At 42.5% G+C, this 26,968-nt stretch overlaps 1 protein-coding gene across 7 annotated transcripts in view; it reads right to left on the reverse strand.

The window, feature by feature from the left end:
* LOC134345631 (interleukin-15-like) overlaps nt 1-23,716 on the reverse strand; it is a 117,140-nt gene extending 93,424 nt beyond the window's left edge. For all 7 annotated transcript variants that reach the window (XM_063046615.1, XM_063046614.1, XM_063046616.1 and 4 more), the window contains exon 1: nt 23,363-23,716. Coding sequence is in view for 3 of the 7 variants with exons in the window: in XM_063046610.1 (XP_062902680.1) it covers nt 23,363-23,437 (75 nt within the window). In the remaining 4 variants the exon portion in view is untranslated. The remainder of the gene's footprint in view (nt 1-23,362) is intronic.
* Between the last annotated feature and the right edge of the window lie 3,252 nt (nt 23,717-26,968).

Below are 26,968 nucleotides of genomic sequence, written 5' to 3' on the forward strand. Positions count from 1 at the left end.
AACCAAGTTGGGTATATGCAGCAAATGTGACATTAAAGTATGTACTTATATTATATTATCATGTTTATTCTATTACAACCAAGTCTACAGGGAGTTTGGCCTCATCACGTACGACATCAATAGCGTAGCTCCTTGGCAGCTAGTCAGCTAGTTTAAATCAGGGGTCCCCAATCTTTTTTGCACCGCGGTCCGGTTTAATATTGACAATATTCTTGCGGACCAGCTGACCCGGGGGGCGGGGGGGGGTGGTGTTAAACACGACCAGAATATAGGTGCTAAGTCAACTATAAGTCACTTGTAAGTGGCTAATACACTCAATTTCGTTTCAAAAGTGGTTTATAACAGTGGTCCCAAACCTCCAGGCCGTGAAGAATGCAGCGGTACAGGGGTAGCCGGAACGCACGCTGCATATCTTTAAGAAAAAAGCCGAAATAAACAAGCTAATTGATTAGGTGCCGCCCAGCAGGTAAATGTTGGCCCAGATCAGAGACAACGTTGTATTCGCTGTATTCTTCACGGCCCAGAGGTTGGGGACCACTGAATTATAAGTCACTTATAAGTCAATAGCATCATAATATTTTAAGTAACGTTTGGATATTAAACACACAGCGCATATTTTCCTCATATGAACATACAAAATCATTGCAACACACCAATATTGCTGAATCAGTGGGAGCCCTGGGCTTGTTTTCCTCCAACAAGACGGTCCTATCGAGGGGTGATGGGAGACAGTGATACTCGAAGGGGGTTCCTTATGTCCAGTCTATTCCGCAATTTAGTTTTCGTTGCATTCATTGCAGAAAACTCCGCTTCGCAGTAATATGTTGGAAATGGAAGCAACGTTTTCAGTGCTTTCATGGCCATCTCAGGATATTCAGCCTTGACTTTGATCTAGAATGCCAGCAGAGATGTTATGTCAAACATACTTTTCAGCCCGCCATCATTTGCAAGCTCGAGAAGTTGATCTTTTTCCTGCGCTGACATGGATGATTCACCGGGGACATTCACAAATGGGTCACGGACCCATTCCTTTGCACGTCTTGGGTCACTGATGACCTCGCGTGCGTTAAAATTCAACAGTGCGTGACAGGGAATGAGGAAAGGTGCAGCTGACTCGTATCGCTTCATATCACCAAATCATATTGTTTCCTCGTGACCTGGTGGTTGGGAACCACTCTTAGCACGAAGAGAGACCAATCAAGATGCTCACTCTCCCTCTCAAAAAAATCTATTTCCGGGATATTATATATAATTTCCGGGCGTCAGGGAGCCACTATCGATATGCGGGAGATTCCCGGAACTTTCGGGAGAGGTGGGATGTCTGGCTTTGAGTATCTCAGAATCTGCTGCTCTCCTGGGATTTTTATGCACAAGTCTCTAGAGCTTACAGAGAATGGTGCGAAAAACAAAAGAAGATCATCCAGTGAGTGGCAATTCTGTGGTCAAATAAGAGAGATCAAAGGAGAATGGCCAGAATAGGTCAAGCTGATAGGAAGACGACAGTAACTCAAATAACCATGTATTACAACAGTGGTGTGCCAAGGAGCATCTCATTGAACTCTGAAGTGGATAGGCTACAGCAGCAAAACAAACCACCCTGTGTTCCACTCCTGCACGAATAAAGTAACCATTGAGTGCATCCACTGTACACTTACAGTATGTGCTATAGCTAGTTTAACAAAGCTGAAGCAGTATCGATTGATGGCCCAAATAAAAATTTCAGTTACACACACCAAATTCTAAAACCAAAAGGCATCTCTTATTTTCTGATGCTTATTTTTGTAGGACCACAATCCCATAATAAATAAATTTACATGACAAGTCATGTAACTGGTTTTACATTGTGATCAAAGCAATGTTTTGACCAATTATTGTAAATTGTGACCCTACTTAAGGAAAGGATGACCCCAAGTCAACTCATGCAAACTTGATAATCAACATGAGTCAGCAATGTACAAAATGTCTAGCTCTATTTTAGATCATAACATTGCATCACAATACAAATCATTCCCTTTTCCCTTTCAACACCTTAAATCAAAACTATTAACATAAAATATTTGTATTTATGATAAAATGTATGCCTAGTGCCAAAATACCCCTGTACAAAAACAATGAACTCTACTTCTGGTCTAATGGACCATTTCATTGTGATGCTATTCTTAACGTTTTTATGTAGAGATTAAATGATGCCGATCATTTTTCCGACTCTCATTACAGCACACACTTGGATTCATTTATTTGGAATGCTGACATGTTTAGGATAATCAAGCATAAAAGCAAGGCTATTAAGATGACCGATCTTTGATGAATGCTCCACATGAAGTCATGTTTCTTTTACATCATAATTTCCTCATCTGGTTGCAAATAATAGCACTATTCAAAGTATGGCCAGATCAAACATGAGAAAAATCTGCAGATGCTGAAATTCAAAGCAACACACAAAATGCTGGAGGAACTCAGCAGACCAGGCAGCATCTATGGGGAAAAAAAGCACAGTTGACGTTTCGGGCCAAGACCCTATGGCAGGCAGGACAAAAAACAAGATGAGGAGTAGGTTTGAAAAATGGTGGGGGAGGGGAGAGAGAAACACAAGGTGATAGGTGAAACTGGAAAGGGGATGAAGTAAAGAGCGAGGAAGTTGATTGGTAAAAGAGATACAGGACTGGAGAGGCGGGCAGTCTGACAGGAGAGGACAGGAGGCCATGGAAGCAAAAAAAGTGGGGAGGAGAGGAGCATCAAAGGGAAGCAACGGGCAGGCAAGGAGACAAACTGAGAGAGGGAAACTGGGATGGGGAATGGTGGGGGGGAGGGGGGAGGCATTACCAGAAGTTCGAGAAATGGATGTTCATGCAATCAGGTTGGAGGCTACCCAGTCGGAATACAGGGTGTTGTTCCTCCAACCTGAGTGTGGCCTCATCATAACAGTGCAGGAAGCCATGGGTGGACATGTTACAATGGGAATGGACAGTGAAATTAAAATGGGTGACCGTGGGGAAATCCTACTTCTTCTGCCGGACGGAGCGTAGGTGTTTGGTGAAGCAGTCTCCCAATCTACGTCGGGTTTCACCAGTATACAGGAGGTCACACTGAGAGCACTGGATACAGTATATGACCCCAACAGACTCACAGGTGAAGTGTCACCACACCTGGAGACTGGGGCCCTGAATGGTAGTGAGGGAGGTGGTATAGAGGCAGGTGTAGGAAACCAGAAGAAATGGGATCTCCCAGTGGCCACCCGTTTTAATTCCGCTTTCCATTCCCATATATCCATCCATGGCCTCTCTGTTGCGATGAGTCCACACTCAGGTTGGAGGAATAACATTTTATATTCCGACTGGGTAGCCTCCAACATGATGGCATGAACATCAATTTCTCAGACTTGCGATAATACCCCCCCCCCCTCACCATTCCCCATCTCAATTTCCCTCTCTCAACTTATCTCCTTGCCTGCCCATCGCCTCCCTCTGGTGCTCTTCCCCCCTTCTCTTTCTTCCATGGCCTTCTGTCCTCTCCCATCAGACTCTCCCTCCTCCATTCCTGTAACTCCATCACCAATCAACCTCCTAGCTCTTTACCTCATCCCTCCCACCCCCGGTTTCACCTATCACCTTGTGCTTCTCTCCCCATCCCCCCATCTTTTAAATCTACTCATCTTTTTTTTTCTACTGTGCTTTCCCCCAAAGATGCTGCCTGGCCTGCTGAGATCCCCCAGCATTTTGTATATGGGCAGATCAAATTAGATCTTTCAAATGTACCCAAAAAATAATCTTGGTGATGTACTGTGCTCCTTCCCAGAGAAGTAGTGGGCTAAAATGTCACTCTTCTGCCTCACTGACCAACACTGAATAAAACTCATCCTGAAATCGGATTAGAGCAACATAGTTTAGGTAACACAAGATTCTTTGGAAATATAGTTCAGAATTTTGAGTGCTTTGTTATTTAGCACGTTTTAGTCATGGGTCATGCTAAGCTTCAAATCTGATACCTTTCTACTTCAAATAACAATGACGGACAGGGTCTGAAAAATTCCTGGGTGCAAAATTTGGCTTCACAACACCAAATATTCAATAGTTAAAATCACTCTATATTTTGCAGCCAACTCTCACATAGACATTTGATAGTCAACAAGTTCAGCCGCCAAGCAGGTAGAGGATGAGATCAACCTACTTCTAAAGTTTCACTCTGCTCCGTTGAGAACATTTTGCCATAAAACCAAGCATTCTAATAGCAATTTACTACTCATAAACTATACTACCATGATTCAGAGTTACCACTCAAAACCAAATCATTAGAGGCCTTGAAACTAGCTTAGTCAGCATGGACAAATTGGACCAAAGAGCTTAATTCTGTGCTGCATTACTCTGCAGCTGCATGACCCTACATGCTTAATATTTTTGCACTGTGTCAGATTCTTCAATTACTTTAAATGCATTCCAAATCATTGGTTTGAACTCAATAATGAGACTAAATTTACAACAAGACACTTAACCCCCAAATATTAAAGGGGTCAAACTAATACAAGACAGTAATGTAGCTTTCACATATAGAAACCAATTAATTGTCATATCCTAGCAACTAGGAGCTCTTAAACCAGGGCTTCCCAACCTTTTTTATGCCCTGGACTAATACCATTAAGCAAGGGGTCTGAGGACCCCAAGTTGGGAACTCCTGATTTAAATGAACTTTTGAAGCAGTCTGTGAGGTGAAAGAAGCTAAGTCCCTGGTTCCTTTTCTGAATTCCAATTTTCTTCCTAAGTAGGAACAACTTTTTTTAAAATCTATTCATTTATGGGATGTGGGCATCGTCAGCTAAGCCAGCATTTATTGCCCATTCCTCGTAGCTGTTGTGAAGGTGCTGATGAGCTGCCTTCTTGAACCGCTGCAGTCCCTGAGGTGTGGGTACACCCAGAGTTCGGTTAGGGAGGGAATTCCATGATTTTGACCCAGCGACAATGAAGGAACAGTGTTATGCTTCTAAGTCAGGATGCTAAGTGACTTGGAGGGGGATTTCCAAGTGGTGGTGTTCTCAGGTATCTGCTATTCTCGTCCTTCTAGACAGTGGTGGTCAAGGGTCTCGAAGGTGCTGCCTTAGAAACATTGGTGTGCTGTTGCAGTGCATCTTTTAGATAGTACACACTACTGCAACTGTTCAATGGTGGAGGGGTTGGATACTTGTGGAAGGGGTACCAATCAGTGGGCTGCCTTGTACTGGATGGTGTCAAGCTTCTGGAGTGTTGATGGAGCTGCACTCATTCAGGTGAGTGGCGAGTACTCCATTGTACTCCTGACCTCAGACTTGTAGATGATGGGCAGGCTTTGGGGAGTCAGGAGGCGAGTTACGTGCCGCAGGATTCCTAGCCGTTCATTGCCACTCAGTTGCCAGAGTGAAACCCATTTGTTTTTTTTTAGAAATTTCCTAACAAAACATGTATTCAAAAGATTAAAGCATAAAAACAGGATTCCTTTCATTGAAAGTGCAAAACCCTAATTCATTTAACACAAGATTAAAAAGGAACTCTTCTCACAGACATATGGTAGATTGACCAGATTAAGCTAACGATGGTATAAAAATCAAAAGCCAGTGGCAAAGGAAGAGTTTCATCAAATGAAATGTCACTAATGTGACTTTTGTAAAATCAGGAAGGTTCAACATAAACTTCAGCAAATTGTAAGAAATCCAGAGACAGGATTCATGCCCTGTTCAAGTGGTAACATACTCCTCTGAGTGACCTGCAGTTAAATGACATTGTATACAAATAATAGTTAAAACATAAAGATGTTTACAAGAAACTGTGAACAATCATGTATCACTTCAGACATCATCTCTTATACAGCTGGGAACAAGCACCTTCAGAATTAGATATGTACATGTATGTTGAAGCTGCAGTTAAAAGTTAGAACTGTCTAATATCATTTGAGGAATTGAGGATATTAAAAAAATCATTTTGAACTTATGTAATCTCTGGCGAAAAGAATAGAACTGAATAGAAAAGAATGGGACTGAAGAGAAATTTCTGAACTTAAGTAAACTCTGTCTTCAGCAGTTAACTAAAAAAAAACAGCTTATACTGGTTCTCCCTTGGTGTGCAGAGAGACATTGAGAGTTTGATAACATTGTACCCTCATTTGTGTAGGGGAAGGAGGACTCACTGATAAGGACAGGAATGAATATCCATCTGTAATTAAGTCAGGGCCTAGCAAAGGGAATAACTGATAATGACTGGACAGCACATCCATCTGTCATTAAGTCTTGATTTAGCGGACTCTCTTATCTAAGTAATTAAGTTTTGCACCAACAGACTTGGTGGGCGTACCAGTTCTAATAGCATCTTGCAGCATTAATGTATGGGGCTTGCTATGTATAAATATACGGCTGTAACCTGACTAAGTGGGCCCACTTGTTAGATGGTGGCAGTACTTATGTGCCTTCCCTTTGACAACTGGGTTTCAAACTCCTGCAGGAGGGTGCGCAATAAACTGTAGTAACTATAGGAAACTGGTCTGCCGAGTTTTATTCAGATTCTACCTTAACATTTGGCGTCACGAACAGGATCCCAATAGAGGGAGTGCCAAGCAGACGGGCTGAGTAAGCGGCTGGACTGCTCTGGGGACTGCAGAGACCGACCGGGTGCCCAATAGGTATTTTATCTTTTGTCACTCTCCATTCGTTCCTTTAGAGGTACGGTCCCTCGCCCAAGGCTGATTGCATAACCTTGATAGGATCGGGAAAGAATCTGCTTGGAGCCTTGTATAACGTAGGCAAATTTTATTAATTGAGCAGGAGGTGCCAAGCCAGGTAAATTTATTAATTGGGCAGGAGGTGCCAAGCTGGGTAAATTTATCTGATTGCTAATTGAGCAGGAGGATTTGTGCCGGGTAAATTACCTAGAGAACATGGGTCAATTGCAGTCGATTGATACAAGTGGGCCAGAAGCAGCCCTACACAATATGTGTGAGAGTTTTCCAGACAAGGAAAAAGATTTGCGCAATGTAGAGTGCAGCGCTGAATAAGAAATTGGGGAACAAAGTGTGGCCACTGGGGGGAGAACCTGGGATATTACCTCATGAGAGCAAGCAGTAAATTTGATATGGCAAAAAGAACTGTGGAAAGAAGTGGAAATTGTTGATAAAGGAATGGAACAGTACATAATTAGCAATAATTATTAGGAGGAATAATGCGTGTGACAAAGGGATAGAGGTATGTACGGCAGAAGGAACACCAAAAGGTTGGGAGACGCTAAAGGCGGAGTGTGAATGGGTGGTTAGGCGCCGAAAACGGGAGCAGGAATAACAACGTAAGCAAACCAAGGCCGGCCTAGATAGGAGAGAAGGGCAGGAACGTCAGTCTAAAGTTCAAACTAATAGGGAAACAAGAGATCCCAAACCCATGTCTGGCATACCAACCCTGTTTGAGGACAGTGACCGTGGTGAGGAGTGGGCACCCACCATACACCCCCCACCTTACCAGGGGCCAAGTGCACCCACTGCTCCCGAACCCCAATCCTCCCAGTACTGGGATACGGTGGCTGCTCGGGTAAAACAGCGGCGGCAGGGAAGGGGAGGCTCTCTATACCGAGATCCGTAAAGGGAATACCGAGGATTGTTCCAAGATGCGGGGGAGGAGTCCAATAAAACCCCAGAGTTAATGGCTCCACCAAGACAATTGTCCACCCGAACGCTGTCCAATCCACGAGCAGCAGAGGAGGGACAGTCCTCAGTGATTCCTGTGTATGCACCATGGAAGCCTCAAGAAATGATAATGATCATGAATCAGGCCCCAGATAGAAAAGAAAAACCAGCATAGTTTGCTCCGTATGTCTGCAGTACTATACAAATGTATAATGCGACCGTGCAAGATTTATTTGGTCTCTGCTGCATGATTCTTCAGTTGATGAGGGACAGAAATGGAAGGCAGAAATAAGATACCAAACCTATCAGGAGTTACAGGCGGGAAACTCTAATGAGAAGGAACAGACAAACCAGATGATTCAAGCCTTGGAAAGGGCTCTCCAGCAACCTGTAAGCATCACTAAAATACTTGAATGCAAACCTAAGCCTGGGGAATCGGGACCAGAACATCGTGAGCGATTTGTGGCCTGCTATGGCACTTTCGCAAGAAACCAGGCCTTTAATAATGGGAATCCGTCCCCCCAGTTTAATGCCTTACTGCTCCAATGCTTCCCAACTAAGTTAGCCAACGTGATTAAAACAAGTACTATGGATTAGCCTGACAATGGCCGAAATTGAATGCGACGAGCTTTGACGTATTATTGGGACCCGGCTTTTAAATCCCGATCAACCCCGAAGGGAACTAATATTAAAAGTGAATATGTTCAGCGGGGAGAAGGACACAAGCGGGCTATATCTGTGGATCAGAACTGGGAACAAAAACCTACCAAGGGACAGGTGGGGACAATGATCTGTTTAGAAATTGACAAGCAAGGATACTCTCTACCATGAGTACCACCCCTCAGGAAGAGCCCAATGTAATATTGCAAGTTGCTGGAATTCTAATTCCGTTTATGATTGATACAGGGTGTGCCACTGAGGAAAGCCAATATTATGCACCCCTTGAGGGACAGAAGTTCCCAGTCACAGTGATTGGAGAGGTTAAAGGAAGAGAGGGCAGTGCATTACTGGCCGAAGTTCCGGATTTCCTTTGGCGACAGACAGGACTGGTGGTTCCCCATACCACCGTTAGGGTTTGCCCTGGGTTCAAGCCAAAGAGCCTAGGGTTCCTCGCCTACACCCTGACGAAACAAGCCTTCAGCACCAATGGAGACTGGCAAGACTTGTCCGCGGGCCAACTCCGATACTGGAAGGAGTCTGAGGTGAAGACGGGACATCTGGCAAGACACTCTTTTAATATTGACTGAACCCAAGACGTTGTACCCCATCTCTGGGTAATTTCAGCCCATGAAGTCGGCCACACCAACTGCACCCCCCCCCCCAGATCACCATGAAAGGAAGGACTCTCCCATCCATTCCGCAATACCCTCTCAAGCCCGAGGCAATGTTTTATGAGGATGGAAGCTCTTCTGTGGATCCAGCAGGGAAATGATGTTCTGGCTATGCGGTAGTGACGAACAGTGAAATAGTTGAACAGGCCTCTTTTGAAGCAGCTGTCTCCGCCCAGAAGGCTGAGCTGTTTGCTCTGACTCATGCCCGTATCCTAGCAACAGACTAAAGTGCAAACGTTTACACAGTCTCCCGTTAGGCATCTGGAGTTGCACATGACTACGGGGCTCTCTGGGAACATGAGGATTCCTGAATTCCTCTGCCCACCCCATTAGTAATGCCACCTTTGTAAACAACTTACTCACCACTCTACAGCTACCTTGAGTTTTGACACACCCGCGTGTCCGACCGGGTCACTAAAGGCAATGCTTTAGCAGATAAGACAGCAAAAGGTGCGGCACAATCTTCGGTAGTTGTAATCCCCACGGGTTCCCATCAAGCAACCCTCCGTGACTGAAGCAGAACAGGTTTGCCAGACATGCGGGGGGTAATTACTTTCAGGGGGACGCCTCTGAAGAGGAGTGCAAACTGTGGTCCCAGATGGGGTGCCAGAAAGACCCCGACCTAGGTTGTTGGATCACCCCAGCGGGACAGGTTTGTGTTCCTACCCAGTTTTTACCAATATTGGTCGATTATATAAATAATTGTACACACCTGGGAAAGGAGGGAGTGGTTGGTATCCTGTACCCTGCACATCGGGTACAACTCCCTTGACAGGTGGAGCTTTTTCGTGTCTACAAGTTGATTTTATTGAATTGCCTAGAGTACATTGCTATAGATACTGCTTAATTATTATACATGTGTTTAGTAGATGGATTGAAGCTATTTCAAATACCAATAATACTACTATGACTGTTGTGAAAGTATTACTATGAGAAATAATTCCAGACATGCTGAGTTCTGACAATGGTCCACACTTCGTGGTGAAAATAAACGAAGGGGTATGTAACAAACTAGCTATCAAGCAACAATTCTACTGTGTGCACCACCCAGACGCCGCTGACATACTGGAGAGAGCCAATGGCACTCTGAAGAGTAAATTGGCCAAACTAACGGCGGAGACTGGACTCACTTGGTTGAAGATCCTACCGCTAGCCCTATTCCACATGAGGGTTACCCCACAGGGGAAAACAGGGTTGTCACCAGCTGAAATCATTTATGGACGGCCCATGAGGACATCCTGGGGTCCAAGATCTTGTGTACCATTTCTGCCAGAAAGTCTACCAGCAAAAATTGGAGATGCATACCCTGGGGGAAGAGATGGAGAAATATATATGCCAACTAAGCAAAATTCTCCAAGCATTACATTCACAGGTACAACAGACTTACAAGGAAGAGAACTACTCTGCAGAGAGGAGTGACTATCCCACCCTAGAACCTGGGGATTTTGTCCTGATCAATAATTGGGATCGAGGGAAACTCGGACCTCGGTGGGGAGGACCATATCAGGTGTTATTGACCACTCCCACGGCTTTGAAACTGAAGGGGCAGTCTCGGTGGATACATCGAACAGACTGCAAACATGTTACTGAAGGAACTGAGTAGGAGGACTCTCTCGGACTAAAGGAAAATGATTTGTTGATAATGGTGTTTGTGCTTATGTCTTTGAGAGGGCTCACCCCAGCATCCAGGGGCCCCCATGTTAACACCTTTCTGTCTCTCTGTCACACCTATGCCAAACAGGTAGAACTAGGGGCCTGCTGGGTTTGCGCCGAAATTCCGCAGCACAGTAAGACTATGATTCCAATGTCAGTAATCCCGCTCAACCAGAGTGAGGAACTCTCAGCCTGAGCTTTCTCAAATAACACTCGGGGAAGTGAGGCACAGAACTATAGTCCACTCAGAGATGACTGAGGCTGTCAGTGTTTTGAGGGATGGTATCTCAGGCCACCACCAAATGGAACCTCATACTGGGAAACATGCATCCTGGCCATACCTGCGGGTGCCTAGCAGCGAAGTAGTAAATGCCACCCGTTACTGTAACTTCCAGGGAGGGGAAGATGCATTTTTTTTCTGGGAAATAGCAGCAGTACCACCTATACCACTGCAGACCCTTCCTGACCAGTAAATGGCACCCACTGGGTGTGTGGAAATCGGTTTCGGTTACTGTTTTTTATTGGCTTTCCTCCATTATGTCCTGTCTAAGTTTAGAGAAAATAAGAAGTCGGACATTTGATACATCCTTTAAATTTGAAGAAACCTAGCGACCTTTTATTCAATATTTTCATATGGTTTGATTTATTGCTCTTTCAGTTACTTTCTCGAAACTTTGGATTTGATCAGAAAGTTTCTCTTTTTTCTTGCTTTTACTCTCAATATGGGCTGCCCAGTCCCCTTTTTCCCTCTTTTACTGACTTTTCTTTTTATTTTGTTTTTGTTTATAGAGAATAGTGGGTTTTATATATAATATATAAAAATTATATAAGTTTCTTTAACTTTTTTTCTTTTTATGAAATGATAAGAGCAGAATTGATTATCCTTTTTTTATTATATACTATTAGATTAATACTATGTATGATCTTGATAATGTTTATTTTACCTTTTATATGTATTGTTATCGATATAGATATCTGAGATAATCCTCCTCGTTTGTACATATGTACTTTTTTAAAATTAATTAAAAGATTGATAAAGAAAGAAGAAGAAAGAAAGAAATCGGGCCTATATATGACTCCCAAGGGAAACTGCCAGCAGATGAGATCCGCAAAGTCCCAGCAAAGGGTGGACTGGCTGTTGTTATCTAGCATATTTAGTACCCCATCTGAAAGTCATGGCCCAGCCTCAGGATCACCCCCATTGGAACAGGCAGCAGAGAGGTATAACTGAGACTGAGCCATTTTTAATGAAGTAGCCAGAAACTAATGAGAGATAATCCATTTGGTTACAGCACTTGAGGAGCTGGCAAATATTACTGCAGAGGCCTTGATAGAAACACAGGCCCAAGTAACAGAAATATCCACTGAGATTATTGCAATCTGGCAAACAGTCCTGCAGAACCAGATGGCCCTTGATTTCATTCTGGTAGAAAAAGGAGGAACATGTGCCGTTGTAGGGAAAGAATGCTGTCCCTACATAGCTGACAAATCTAGTAATATGTTGTCCCTTTCTGAGCATGTAACCTAGGAAACACAAAAGAGTCATAAAGTAGGACAGATGTTACATGGGTTTGGCAGCAGGACAGGATGGTGGTCATCTGGGAGCTCCTTTGGGAACATCGATGGTATGCTATTGCATTATGGAAGTATTGTACTTGCTGTCATTCTTGTATTGCAATGCTTGTGGCCACTGGTGGCTAGCTGCTTCAGCCGTGGGATCCGATTGTAACCTTTCGGCCCTGAGAGTTATCGTGAAATGATAAAAAGGAGGGAACGAGGAACTGAGGATATAAAAAAAATCATTTTGAACCTATGTAACCTCTGGCTAAAAGAATAATTGGGACTGAATAGGAATTTTTGAACTGAAGTAAACTCTGTCTTCAGCAGTTAGCTAAAAAAATGGCTTATACTGATTCTCCCTTGGTATGCAGAGAGACATTGAGAGTTTGATAACATTGTACCCTCGTTTGAGTAGGGGAAGGAGGACTCAGCGATAAGGACAGGAATGAATATCCGTCTGTAATTAAGTCAGGGCCTAGCAAAGGGAATAACTGATAAGGACTGGACAGCACATCCATCTGACATTGAGTCTTGATTTAGCGGACTCTCTTATCTAAGTAATTAAATGTTGCACCAACAGACTTGGTGGGTGTACCAGTTCTAATAACATCTTTCAACATTAATGTATGGGGCTTACAATGTATAAATATATGGCCATAACCTGGCTAAGTGGGCCCACTTGTCAGATGGTGGCAGTACTTACGTGCCTTCCCTTTGACAACTGGGTCTCAAACTTCTGCAGGAGGGTGTACAATAAACTGTTGTAACTATAAGAAGCTGGGCTCCCGAGTTTTATTCAGATTCTACTTTAACACATTAGAGTACCCAGGTCATGTTAGTGGACGGTATTATGCAATACTTGAATATTTTATAGTTTCTCATAATGATTATATCACTTGCACCACTTTTGTGACTTTATGGCTATTCAAGACTCTTAAAAGCAGTTCAAACTGAGGCTGCAATGGGAGTCCTTTCCAGTTTTACATAACATGGATGAATTCAGGGCTAACTTAAAATGGGTGCATGAGATGCCAGTGTGGAGGCTTGATAAGAGAAGTTCGTGAAGATCTGCCCTTGGGTCAGTACTAACAGTCATAGCTGGTGGTAGAGGTAGATACACTAGGGACATCTGAGAGATTCTTATGTAGGAACATTGATGAAAAGCATGGGAATTTGTGGGAGGGAAGGGTTAGATTGATCTTGGAGTAGGTTAAACAGCCTGTACTGTGCTGCAAACAACAGGAATTCTGCAGATGCTGGAAATTCAAGCAACACACATCAAAGTTGCTGGTGGCCTGCTGCATTCACCAGCAACTTTGATGTGTGTTGCTGTACTGTGCTGTACTGTTTTATGTTCTATGCCTGATTATATAAAAAGTGGCCGAAGAATAGAAGGTAACTCAGATGGTAAGACATAGATATTAGTGTACATGTAGGCAGAGAACAAGTCTCTTGGAATATTTACATCCAGAAAATATTGTGAAGTTGCAGAAAAGTTAGGAAAGATGCAGTGAAGATAGGATTTCCAGCTGAGTTGTTAAAAAAAAATACGTAGGAGAAACGTAGAACAGAATGGAGACAATATAGTTACTTAGAAGCACTGAAGGTTGGGTTACATCATTTTGGCAAAATGGGTAAAGAGGTGGATAGTGGAGTGGATAAATTAGTTGAAACAGATGCTGATCATTCACAAGGGAAGTAGAAATTTAAAGCCACAAAAACCACGAGATACAATCTATTCCCAGGTAAGAGCTCTGGAGAAATGGAATGCATTAGACATTTAGTGAAGGAAAGCAGAAAAGTAAAAATGCCCAGAAGACAGGCAAAAATGACACTGGTGACTGAGGGATAATTGCTCGTGTTGAATTATAATGAAATTTAAATTCCACCACAATTACTGAAAACAGCAAGCTTTTCAGGAACCAAATGGGAAAGAGATTTGCAAGAATATTTCCGGCATTTTAAAATGATGACTGCAATGCATAGTTCTGATGAATCCAAGAAGTGGTGTTAGTTTGCTCTAGATAAGGTAGTTCTAACAGGGCTACCCCCAGACACAAAGCGACTCATTGAATGAGCTTGCAGGAGCAAAGGGTAATCCACTTACCATAATAGCACCAGCTACTTATGGAAAGGAGGAACACCCAGAAGTGACTGACAGCAGATTGCTGCCTGTTACAATGACTAAACTGCAAAAGCAGGCTTTGTGGTTTCAAATGCATAAAATATTGGCTAAGCCTCATTGCCCAGTGGCTTTTCCAGTAGGCCCTGGGCTGAAAGAAATGAAGTTGGCTTCATTCTCTAAACCCCTGTAATCTAGCTATCTGCAAGGTTTAATAAATTGCAAGAAACCTAAAGATCCCACGACAAAGGAATAGATTTCAAGTGGTCATTATGTTCAATGTCAAGAGTTTAAGAATTTTTCATGTGTGTAGTCATTTTTATGTTAAAAGGGCAGCTTGCAAGGTACTGCGGACAGGGCTGATCACCTCTACAGAGGAAACATCTCTTTGAACAATCACCAGGATAACTTGCATTCAGAACTGAAGTACAAGTAAATTGAAGTTACAGTCAACATAAGAATTAGGAGCAGGAGTCGGCCATCTGGCCTGTCGATCCTGCTCCGTCATTCAATAAGATCATGACTGATCTGGCCATGGACTCATCTCCAACTACCTGCCTTTTCCCCATAACCTTTAATTCCCCTACTACGCAAAAATCTATCCAACCTTGTCTTAAGTATATTTACTGAGGTAGCGTCCACTGCTTCATTGGGCAGAGAATTCCACAGATTCACTGCTCTCTGGGAAAAGCAGTTCCTCCTCATCTCCATACTAAATCTACTCCCCAGGATCTTGAGGCTATGTCCCCTGGTTCTACTCTCACCTACCAGTGGAAACAGATTTCCTGCCTCTGTCTTATCTATCCCTTTCATAATTTATATGTTTCTATAAGATCTCCTTTCATTCTTCTGAATTCCAGTGAGTACAGTTCCAGGCAACTCAATCTTTTTCCATACTCTAACCCACTCATCTCTGGAATCAACCTGGTGAACCTCCTCTGCACTACCTCGAAGCCAGTACGTATATCCTTCCTCAAGTATGGAGACCAGAACTGCACGCAGTACCCTGGGTGTGGCCTCACCAGCACCCTGTACAGTTGCAGCATAACCTCCCTGCTCTTCAATTCAATCCCTCTAGCAAAGAAGGCCAACAGTCCATTTGCCTTCTTGATAGCCTGCTGCAGCTGCAAACCAACCTTTCGTGATTCTTGAACAAGCACTCCCAAGTCCCTCTGTACAGCAGCATGCTGCAATTTTTTTTTAAACCATATAAATAATAACCTGCTCTCTCATTTTCCTTCCGAAGTGGATGACCTCACATTTACCAACACCGTACTCTATCTGCCAGACCCTTGCCCACCCACTTAACCTATCTATACCTCTACAGTCTCTCTGTATCTTCCGCACAATTATCTTTTCCACTCAATTTAGTATCATCAGCAAACTTAGATATGTTACACTATGATAGTGCTCCCTGAATTATGAGCATAACAGGACTATCAGAAGTTGTTGTTAGTGTCAATAACAGGGATCTTGTCCCCCATTCCCACCACCTCAAATTACCATCCACAAGGTGGTTTCAATATTGAAAGGAAAAATAATAACTACATACAGAATGATAAATGGGCTAAGGAATTAAAATACATTTACAAAAAAAAGATTAGGTTTCAGAAAGATGTGTCAAAGTCATGGACACACTATTTATTGATAAGGCTGCTATATTGAGAAAGCAAACTCAAGCAGAAAAGAACTTCAGGTCACAAAACAAAGAATGCAATATTGAACCTGGTTCTAAGTGAGTGCAAGAAAAGTAAAAATTAATTCCTAAATTGAGAAAGAAAGTCATATTGGCATATACCAAACAATGGAAGAAATGAAAGACAATTTATCCTGGACGCAAAACAGTCAGCCAGTTAAAAATGAAGCAGGAAATTTGGAAATATCTGAGTGACAGGAAATATGCTAGCCAAGACAGAAGGCTACATCCAGACAGAAGGTCACAGGCCACACAAGTCTCTGTGAGACTTCCACTGATAAGTTTTAAGGAGTTTCAACTTCCAAAAGTAATGCCTCATAATGAAATCTAGTCAGCAGAATTTTTCTTACCCTGCTTAATCTAATAATGTCTCTGTGTAACTTAATGCTTCCAGCAACTACTTTTATATCATCAGCAAATGTAGATAAATTCTTCCCGAGATCCGTTGGCACACTAGTACACACAGAGTACCAACTGAACATCTCTTCTCTGCCGTTTGCTATTCAGCTAATCTCACGAGCAGCTGATTTATTTTAATCTCAATGCCATGAAGTTTAATTTTAGTTAACAATGTCCTTTTTTTTACCTCTTTTTTCAAATATGGTTCTACTACTAAACTGCATGTGATTGTAATCTGTGATTTACATTTTGATGGTGTTTTTGGGACCAGTTGGGCAATGTAGCATTTTGCTGTCTCCAAGTGAGATTTCAGTGAGATTTAAGGCAGAGTCCGTGGCCTGGAGGCAGGATTCGCTTCATCACCCGGATTCGCATCTTTGCTTCGCTCCGACTGAGGTGTCGAAGGCGGGAGCCCAGGATTCGCTTTATTGCTTCGCTCCAACTGAGGTGTTAAGCAAAGTTGAAGTCCACAAGGAAGACAGTGGAGGATGGCCTGGTGTTCACTGCTGTCTACCTGTATTTGATTGGTCTTCCTCTCCTTCTCGCTAGCTGCTGTTGGAAGAAAGTGCAGCAGTCTTGGGATCCATGTTGCCAGGATTGATCAGCAAGGCTGTGGACTCATCTTAGGGAACTTCTGAGGTTCATGTTGCACGTGTTCCTGGATTCTGGTGCTCTTTCTTTGCTGTTTTTGAGCGGTTTGATTGATACGGACTGGGGCATGTCGGCGAAGAATGGCCTTGCAACCTGCATTGACTAGTGGCCTGGTGCTGAACTGAGCTAAGCTGGTTTGATATTTAATGCGTTATTAGCTTACTTCTTGTCATTTGTTCAAGTTGTTCTTTTTCTTCGGGTGTTGGGTGTTTGATGTTTTTTTGTAAATGGACTCCGAGGTGTTTCTTTGTTTCATAGATGTCTATGAATCTCAGAGTTGTATTCTGTATACATACTTTGATTATAAATGTACTTCGAATCTTTGAACCTTTGATGGGCTTTATGACATGCACCTGCAAATCCATATAAAGAGCTTTCAGACAGACATTAACTTCCTAAGTACTTTAGTCAGCTCTTCAGGCAAGTTTGTCAGGGATGATGTACTCAATTTAGCATTCATTCCTTTTCCAATTATAGACCTCTCAAAAATTTCTTGTCCAAATGGTCCATATGTTCTATCATGGTTCCCTCATTTACTTCACTACTGGAGTGGCACATTATTTCTAATTTAAATGAACTATTCTTGGACATTTAGTGCACATTTCCTTAAAAAGCTAATGCTGTAAAACATTTGGTCAAACAATATGATTTTTAAATGTCTTCATCATAAACCAATGTCTCAACTTCATAATTCCCTTTCAATAGGATTCCAACATGCCTTTTTCTTTATCTACTTCAAATACTGGCCCAAAGTAATTATTTATACACCTGTTAATTTCTTAATTTTATGTCACCATCCTTTCCCAATTTAAAGCTCCCCATTATTCTTAACCATCACCCTTTAAGCCCTAATATATTATAAAATCTGCTAAATTTTCCTGCTAACTCTCCTTTCGCAACCTTTTATCACCCTTTCCTGTTTCGCCCATTTGCTTACAATCAAGTCATTTATCTTTTAGTCTTATCCTGTTCCTCACATTCAAAACCTCAATGGATTGTAAATCTGCCTTCCCTTTTATCATATAAACAATTTCTGCTATTGGCAACTCTCTGAACATTTGTTTAATTCATTAGTAAGCGAATCAATGTAAACTTGCACAAATCTGTTTCGTGATTTATTACTGGTCGTGATCTTCACAGACAGTCGTGCCCTGTCGTTTGACAAGCATGACAATTGCACTCTGTGGAACAGAAGATCTGGCAGCTTAAAGCCAGGCATCCATACCAGTGCTGTGGACTACCAGCAGTTGTTAAAATGTACACAATCACAATCTGAAGCATGCTCTGACTCATCATCCCACCGCTGTTACAATAAAGCCAGGTAATCATCCTGGTTCAATGGCTGCAAAAGAACAAGATGCGATCAGCACCAGCACTCTTAAAAAAGGTTACGTGCCGAATTGGTGGGTTTGCAACGTCGGTGCTAAGCAGCTACAAAGGACAGCACACAAAACAGTAGAAGGAGACTGTCCCACACACAAAATGCTGGAGGAACTCAACAGGTCACGCAGCATCTATGGAAAAGAGTAAAAGTCAACGTTTTGGGCTGAGGCCCTTCATCAGGACTGGAAAGGAAGGGAAGTCAGAGTAAAGAGGAGAAGAAGGAAACTGCCCCACCATTCAATATGATCCAGGCTAATCTATGATGGCCTCATCTCCTGCTCTGTGCCATTTCTTCATACGGTCCGTTGCTCGATCTATCAAATATTTATCCACCTCCACTTCCAATGATCCAGCAACCAACAGAGTGCAGAATTCAAGGAATTTACCACCCTCTGCAAGAAGAAATTTCTACATACTTCAGTTTAACTACAAGATAAAGGACCAATTAGATATGTTCCTTTGTTCAAGGCTCTCCCACTAACAAAATCATCTCAACATCTATGCTGTCAAGCTTCCTTAGAACCTTACGTTTGAAATTCACTCCTCATTTCTAAACTCCAAGGAATGCAGATCCTAACTACTTAGCCTCTCTTCAAATGACAAGCAATACACCCGTTGGATCTCCATTGTAATTTTTATCTTTTGTTCAGATAAGGGAATTCTATATGCAGAATCAACACACTGTACAATGGCAACAAAACTTCCCATAAATATGAAGTATAATCAAACACTGAATATAAAATTCCCACTCTCAGCATTTTCAGATCCCGAGTACATGAATTCTAAATATCCAGGATGAAGCTTTCATAACCACATTCAGGTAGAAGTGGTGAGTACAAGTCACCTTGGCTTTCTCTGGAGATCTTCACGAGCATGAAACTTGTCTTGAGCCATCTGGATTTACTCTAAGCTGAGAATGTCGAACACTGTAAAAGCTCCCAGATCAGACAATGGTCCTTGTGTTCCACTTTAGAAAGAACTATATAACATTAAACAAGTGTGCCCAGTGATGTTCTGTCCACAAAAATAAGCAATATAATTACTGTCTAAATTCAGTACTTTCTACTCTTAGCTAAGTTAAACAAGATAAGAATCCAAGGTGTTAGAGGCAAGCTACTAGTGTGGATAGAAGACTGGCTGACTAGCAGAAGTCAAAGAGTGGGGGTAAGGGGCAGCTTTTTGGATGACTGCTGGTGACTAGTATGCAGAAGGTTGGGAGAGTGGACAAAGAAGGGGCAGATAGAATACAATACAGAGGAGAGTAGGGGCCACGAACTTTGGTAGAAAGAATAAAGGCACAGACTATTTTCTAAATGGAGAAAACATCTAGATATCAGTGGTGCAAAGAGACTTGGAATCCTAGTTCAAGATTCCCTCAAGGTTAACTCGCAGAGTGAATTAGTAGTAAAGGTGGCTAACTCAATGTTAGCATTTACTTCAAAAGGACTAATAGATAAGAGCAAGCAGTACTGCTGAGGCTATACAAGGCAATGGAGAGATGCATTTAGAATATCGTGAGCAATTTTGGGTCCCATATACAAGGAAAAGATGTGCTGGGCATAGAGAGTCTCCTGAGGAGGTTCACAAGAATAATCCCATGATTGACAGGCTTAACAAACGAGGTTCATTTGATAGCTCTGGGCCTGGACTCAATGGCATTCAAAATAATGGAATTCTCATTGAAACATACTGGAAACTGAAACGCCTGGGCAGAGTGGATGTGGAGAGTATGGTTCCATTAGAAGAACTTAGGGTTCAAGGGCACAGCCACAACACAAGACATGTGCCTTTAAAATTTTCTTCAGTCACAGGGTGGTAAATCTGTGGAATTCATTGCCACAGATGGCAGTGCAGGCCCAAGTCACTGAGTGCATTTAAAGTAAAGATTGACAGGTTCTTTACTGACAAAGGGGTCAAGGGTTCTGGGGAGAAGGCAGAAGAGGAGGGTTAAAATAAGGTCATGATTGAATGGTAGAGCAGACTCGATGGACTGAATGGCCTAGTTCTGCTCCTATATTTTACCACCCAGAAAATCAAAGCTAAACTTCATTGATAGTGCTGTCAATTTGCACATACTTGGAGATGAGCTGATCACTTGGTCACTGCCTGGTTCTGAATCTCCTTACAGCACCTGTGCAACAAGGAGAATGAATTCCAAAGGCAAAGTGACTGTGGCTGGCCATTATCTCTGACACACTACTGGCAGCTGTGATTCCAGTTGCAGAGTTCTCAAGCTCTTCAATTCCAGCTGTAAACCTTCCCACTTCTTCTGCCCTGCAAGACCATCTTTGAATGTTGTTTGAACTCTAGTTTTTTTCAACTCTATCACAAATATCACGAAGTCACTTGGTTTCGAAAGATGGCACCGATAAAGGGCAACTCATTGGGTGTGGCTCCGATGGAAATCATCAAATATTCCCATTCAGGACTACTATGGCTGCCCACAGTCAACAGCGCTGAGTTCTTCAGTAAGCAACATAACTTAAAGACATTTTAAAAATCTATCGATACTCATAATCAACAGATCCCTGAATGTAGACTCAGGTCACAAGTACAGCTTCCCTTTAGAAAAAAGGAAGCAAGGAAAGTGTGCTGGGCTGCAAGTAAAATTGAAGCACAGAGGCCTTGGACCCCCTCCCAACTATCGTTCTGAGGAACGTACAGTCTCTAGAAAATAAAATTGGATGTACCAGAGGGACATCAGGGATTGCTGGGTACTTTGCTTCATGGAAGCATGGCCATTTTGGATGCAGTACTGCAGCTTGATGGGTTCACCATTCACTGTAAAAGACAGGACAGCTTAGTCATTTAAAGGCAGCGGAACTGGCGTATGCTTTCTAATTAACATGGCATTGCACAGGCGTGGCAATTGTGTTTCAGTACTGCTCACCCGACCTGGAAATCTAGCGGTCAAATGTCATCTTTTTAACTGCTGAGGAAGTTTTCTGAGATCATCCTGGTAGTGGTGTACATTCCACCTCAGACCAAAATGAGGCAGGCACTGGAGGATCTGAGCTCCATAATCAACAGGCACGAAGCAGCGCACCCTGATGCCTTCCAGATCATTCTGGGGGATTTCAAACAGGCCAGCTTGAAGGAGTTTCTGAACAGCACCAACATATCAATGTGGAACCAGAGGAGCCATCACACTTGACCACCATCAAGAACGCTTACAGTGCCATCCTAGGCCCACTCTGGAAAGTCCGATCACCTGGCTATACTTCTACTCCCAGCACATAGGCAAAGACTAAAGAGCACAGCATCAGTGGTGAGGACCAAGAAAGTACGTTTAAGAGAGGCGGAGGAACACTTACAGGACTGATTTAAGTCAATGGACTGGAAAATATTCAGGGATTCATCTTCGAGTCTGAATGAATATCCACTAATTTCATGTGTGGATTTCTGTATGGATGAGAGCTTGCTTTCAAAAATATACTGGACTTAGCCAAATCAAAAGCTGTGGGTGAACTAGGAGATTCATAGTCTGCTGAGGGCTAGATCTATGGTACTGCTGACCAATGATCCAGAAATATACACGAATTCCAGGTACAACCTATGGAAGGCTATCTTAGGAGCAAAACAATAAATTCCAAGTGAGGTTAGGGACAGAATCAGATGCACATCAGCTCTGGCAAGGTTTGCAAGGGAAACCTAACACCATGAATTGCAGAGATGCTTCACTGCCAGATGAGCTCAACGCTTTGAAAGGGAGAACAAAACTCTATGGGGCCACTGCACAGGACTGGAAAAAGCTGCAGAAAGTTGTAGACTCAGCCAGCTCCAGCCTCCCCCAGCATCCAGGACATCTTCAAAAGGCAATGCCTCAAAAAGGTGGCATCTGTAATTTTGCACTCCCATTACCCAGGCATGTCCATCAAGGAAGAGGTCCAGGAGCCTGAACACACACACACTCAGCATTTGACAAACAGCTTGTTCCCCTCTGCCATCAGATTTCTGAATGAACAAAGGGCACATCAAGACTTCCTCAGTAACTTTTTTTCCTTTCTTTTTGCACTACTAATTTAGTTTATTTTTCATATAGGCCACTTACTGTAATTTATAATTTTTATTACTGTGTATTGCACAATATGCTAGAGATGTTAAATATTTTCTGATTCTGGATTTATCAATATTGTGATGAACTCTGAGATATTTTAGGAGCTGAATAATTATTGACCTAATATTACGATATACTTTCTCACAGCCCAGTCAAGTTCATGCCAAATAAATTAGGAATTTCACCCAAATCAGTGAGAAAACAGTCTACTAGAATTTTGCTCACCCAAATTTAATTCCAATTAATAAAAATGGGAAAGTTACAGCATATTTCGCTTCCGTCCCAAGCCCAAACTCATAACAGCTGAAAGAAAAAACTGTTACGCAGAAATCTTTCGAGAAAGCATTTGCGATACTGTATTTAGAAATACGTAGCTCAGATCTAGACACTCACATGGTGTTTTGCTCAACTAAGTGCTCACACGGGGTGGTGAATGCTGAAGTGAGATGTTTCCTCCGTTTTTCCCCACCTTTTCAATGTTCACAGGTTGTAAGCAAACGGAACATCTGGTTTCTAAATCCCGGCTCTTCCCCAAATATGCATTTAATACATTCGCAACGAACAAATATTGAGCTGGTAACTACGCATTTAAAGCTACCGTCTTTCGGGAATTCTGTTTCACTTCTCGGCGCCAATTTGTTCCAGATCCCATCTCTCATCTCTCAACTTCTCGCCCAATCCGCTAACAACCAATAGATTTTACCAACAAACAAGAACTTGCCTGGTAAACTTTGGTAACGAGGGGTTGAAATTAGGCAGACGATAATACATTATTTACGTTAATTGGTTAGCGCGGTGCAATGGCAGGGAACGGAAGTGAGCACAAGTCGAAATGGAAACTAGGCTCCAGAATGCAAACTCGGTAATGTAAAAGGAATTACCTGTGTGAATGGAGTGAACTGCATAAGCGACAGAGTGGTGAGACTTAGAACGAAGATGCCGAATAGAGTGCTCATCCGTCCGCTTTACTTCCTCTTCACGGTAGTGAGTGCGGTGGTTTCAGAGCGAGACTCATCGTCCCAGACAATGTCAACTGGTGAAGCCCAAGCAAACTCCAGTTTAACTCCGTCAACCGCTCCTTTCCTCTCAACCGCGTGTACGAAAAGGATCAGCGTGAAGCGTGAACATCAACTGCAAGCAATGACCACAATAGCAATGTCCCGCGATCACACAGGCACCCCCTGTCGTTAAAAATTTATTCCACGCACTTTCGAAAGAGAAAGTTCAGACTTGAAAAGTTGGGAGGAGTCGTAATTTTACGAGAAGATGTCGCGCACATTCTCAGCAAAGGGTATCAAGAGCCACTCCTACCTCAATCAGTTATTTGCCCGTCCCGTTTCTGTTTTTGCTATTTATCCTGTATTAGAGAAGGTGTTATATAATTTTACGGTTGGTTACTCTAGTTCGACCAGTTATTCGCATCTTGTTTGCTTGTCGGGTATTCGTTACTGGAGTCTTTAGTGCTGCAGCCCACAAAAATAGCACAGTACTTGTCAACAGGCAGTCTTTATTGCAGGAAATAAACGCTCAACTAATTGCAGTGCCAGGTACAACAAAAATATGGTCCAGCATATCGATGCAGCTATAAAGAAAGCAAGAGAGCGACTATATTTCAAGATGAGTTTGAGGAGATCTGGTTTGCCACCTAAACCACTCGAAAATGTTTACAGATATACCATGGAGAGCATTCTGACTGGCTGCATCACCGTCTGATGTGGGGCGAGGGCTTTGCACAGGATCGAAGTAAGCCGCAGAGAGCTGTAAAATTAGTTAGCTCCATCACGGGTACTATCCAGGACATCTTCAAGGAACGGTGACTCAAAAAGGCAGCGCCCATCATTAAGGACCCTCGCCACTCGGGACATGGTTTCTTCCCATTGTTACCATCAGGAAGGAAGTGCAGAAGCGTGAAGGCGATTCAAGAACAGCTTCTTCTCCTCAGGCTGCACTTAAGAGTATTGTCAACAGTTTCGGGCCCCATATCTCAGAAAGGATATGTTGTCCTTGAAGAGAGTTCAGAGGATGTTCACGAAGATGATTGATTCCAGGAATGATCGGGCTAGCATATGAGGAGCGTTTGGCAGCTTTAAGCATGTACTCACTGGAATTTAGAAGAATGGGTGTGCGAGTGGGAGTGAGGGTGATCTTATTGAAACCTACCGAATGTCGACTAGATAGGGTGGATGTTTCCCATGATGGGGGTATTCAGAACCGGAGGGCACAGCCTCAAAACTGAAGGGCCACCTTTTAGAACAGAGATAAGGAGGAATTTTTTTTTTTAGCCAGAGAGTAGTGAATGTGTGGGATGCTCTGCCACGGACTGCAGTGAAGGCCAAGAGCATGGATGTATTTAAGGGGAAAGTTGGTAGTTTCCTGATTGGTCAGAGCATCAAAGGATATGGCGAGAAGGCAGGTGTATGGGGTTGAGTGGGATCCGGGATCAGCTATGATAGAATGGCTGAGCAGGCTCGATAGGCTGAATGGCCTAATTCTGTTCCTATGTTTTATGGTTTCATGGTCCTCTGCCGTCCGATTTCTGAATGGACATTGAAACCATGACCACTACCTCAGTACTTTTTAAATTTCTTTTGGCACAACTTATTAAATTTAACAATTTTATATTCATATACATACACTGTAATTCACATTTTTAAAAATATATTATCATGTATTGAATTGTACTGCTGCTGCAAAGTTATCAAATTTCACAACATATGCTGATGGTTTTAAATCTGATTCTGGCGGATTGTGCTCTCAGCTGGTAAACTGGCAAAGCAATAGCAAACAGAGTTCAATCTTGATAAGTGCAAGGTCATATTTATTGTGAAATTAAGTAATTGTCAGGTATATACAATGGCCCAAAAGTGTATTGAGCAAAGGAACTGAAGGAGGCAACATAGGTAGATAGGGTAGTAAAAAAGACTTCTGGGTTGTTTGCTTTCATTAGCCCAGGCATTGGGCATAGAGCATGGATGGTATGGTACAGTTTTACTGACTTTGGTGAGGCCACATCTGGAGTATTGGATGCATTTGTAGCATCACTGTCTGCAAATGTCATGGTTGCTCTGAAGAGGGTGTGGAAGAGATTCGCAGGGAGGATGGTGTCTGATTTATGAGGAGAGACTGAATAAACTGGGTTTATTTTCCTAGGAGTGAAGCCTGAGTTTGGGGGGCGGGGTCTAACTGAAGTGTGTGAAATTATGAAGGGTACAGGTAGGGTCCACAGTGGTAAATGTTTCCCCATAGTGGAGGTATCTATAACCAGAGGCATGGGTTTAAGATGAGAAGTAAAAGTTTAGAGGATGTAATGATTTTGTTTCCACATGGAGGATGGTTCGAATTTGAAATGCACTACCCAGGAGGGTGGTGGAGGCTGAGGTTCTCGCAACATTTAAGAAGTATCAAGACAAGTGCCTGCACTGCCAAGGCAGTGAAGCTACCTACTAAACGTTAGTAAAATAGGGTTTGTATAGATAGGTTCTTGATGGTTGGCATGGACAGACAGGATGGGCCAAAGGGCCTGCTTTTCTGTTGTATGATTCCATGACTGCAATGAGCTGTCTTTTCCCACTGCGGATTTTTGCCACCTTTTAGTTCGAGCCACAATGCATACCTTTTAAGGAATTCTCACTGACATTGCCAAAACTGGCTTCCATTAGTCATCCCAATAGGAACATATCAACCTCATCAACATTCACAGGTTGGCCCTTGTGTTCCTAGGTAATGTATTTATTAAGAGTTATTCACAATTTCCTCCCACATTAACATTGAAATGTACACCAACATTGTTGTTAATCTTGTTACTTGTGTGTGTTACTTATAGTCCAGTAACAAATGTAATAAGCAATGGCATTTTTGCATGAAAAATTCACTTATGAATTAATGTTAAAACTGGAATAAGCTCATTAAATGTTGGCTTTTATCCTAGTGAAGACTGGTGTGAATATTAAGGAATTTGAGCACACGCTGTTAACAGCGTAACCACAATAAATATATTCCTGATATACCCAAAGTTTATCACATAAATTAGTTTCAACTGAGTAAGTTATTTTGAAAGTATTCATGCTTCTTAAATTAATAGCTTGCTGATAAGTATACTTGCCAAGAAGCAATGTCATAAATTTCCAGACTTGGGTCAAATTAAATTGATTTATAGAATGCCATCTGTTGGGGAAATATTGGACATTGTTTTCTAAAGACAAAGGGAACTACCCAAACCATACAAGCTACGAAATGTAGGATATAATTGGGTATGGCTTTGTTGTATTATAATATCTCTTTTCCACCAACTTCCCCCTCCTCACCTTCAGCTCCCAAATTGAATTAAGTGCACAGTCTACTCGGATGGTAAAATAATTTACAATTGATATCCAGAAGATTTAGTGACTAATATGTGTCATAAGATGAGCCAAATATCCAACAATACAACAATCAGGATACCTTCAGACTTGTGGGGGGGGGGCGGGGGGAACAGGTGAGGAAATAGA

This window comes from Mobula hypostoma, chromosome 4 (assembly GCF_963921235.1).
Source record: "Mobula hypostoma chromosome 4, sMobHyp1.1, whole genome shotgun sequence".
NCBI classification, from domain to species: Eukaryota; Metazoa; Chordata; class Chondrichthyes; order Myliobatiformes; family Myliobatidae; genus Mobula; species Mobula hypostoma.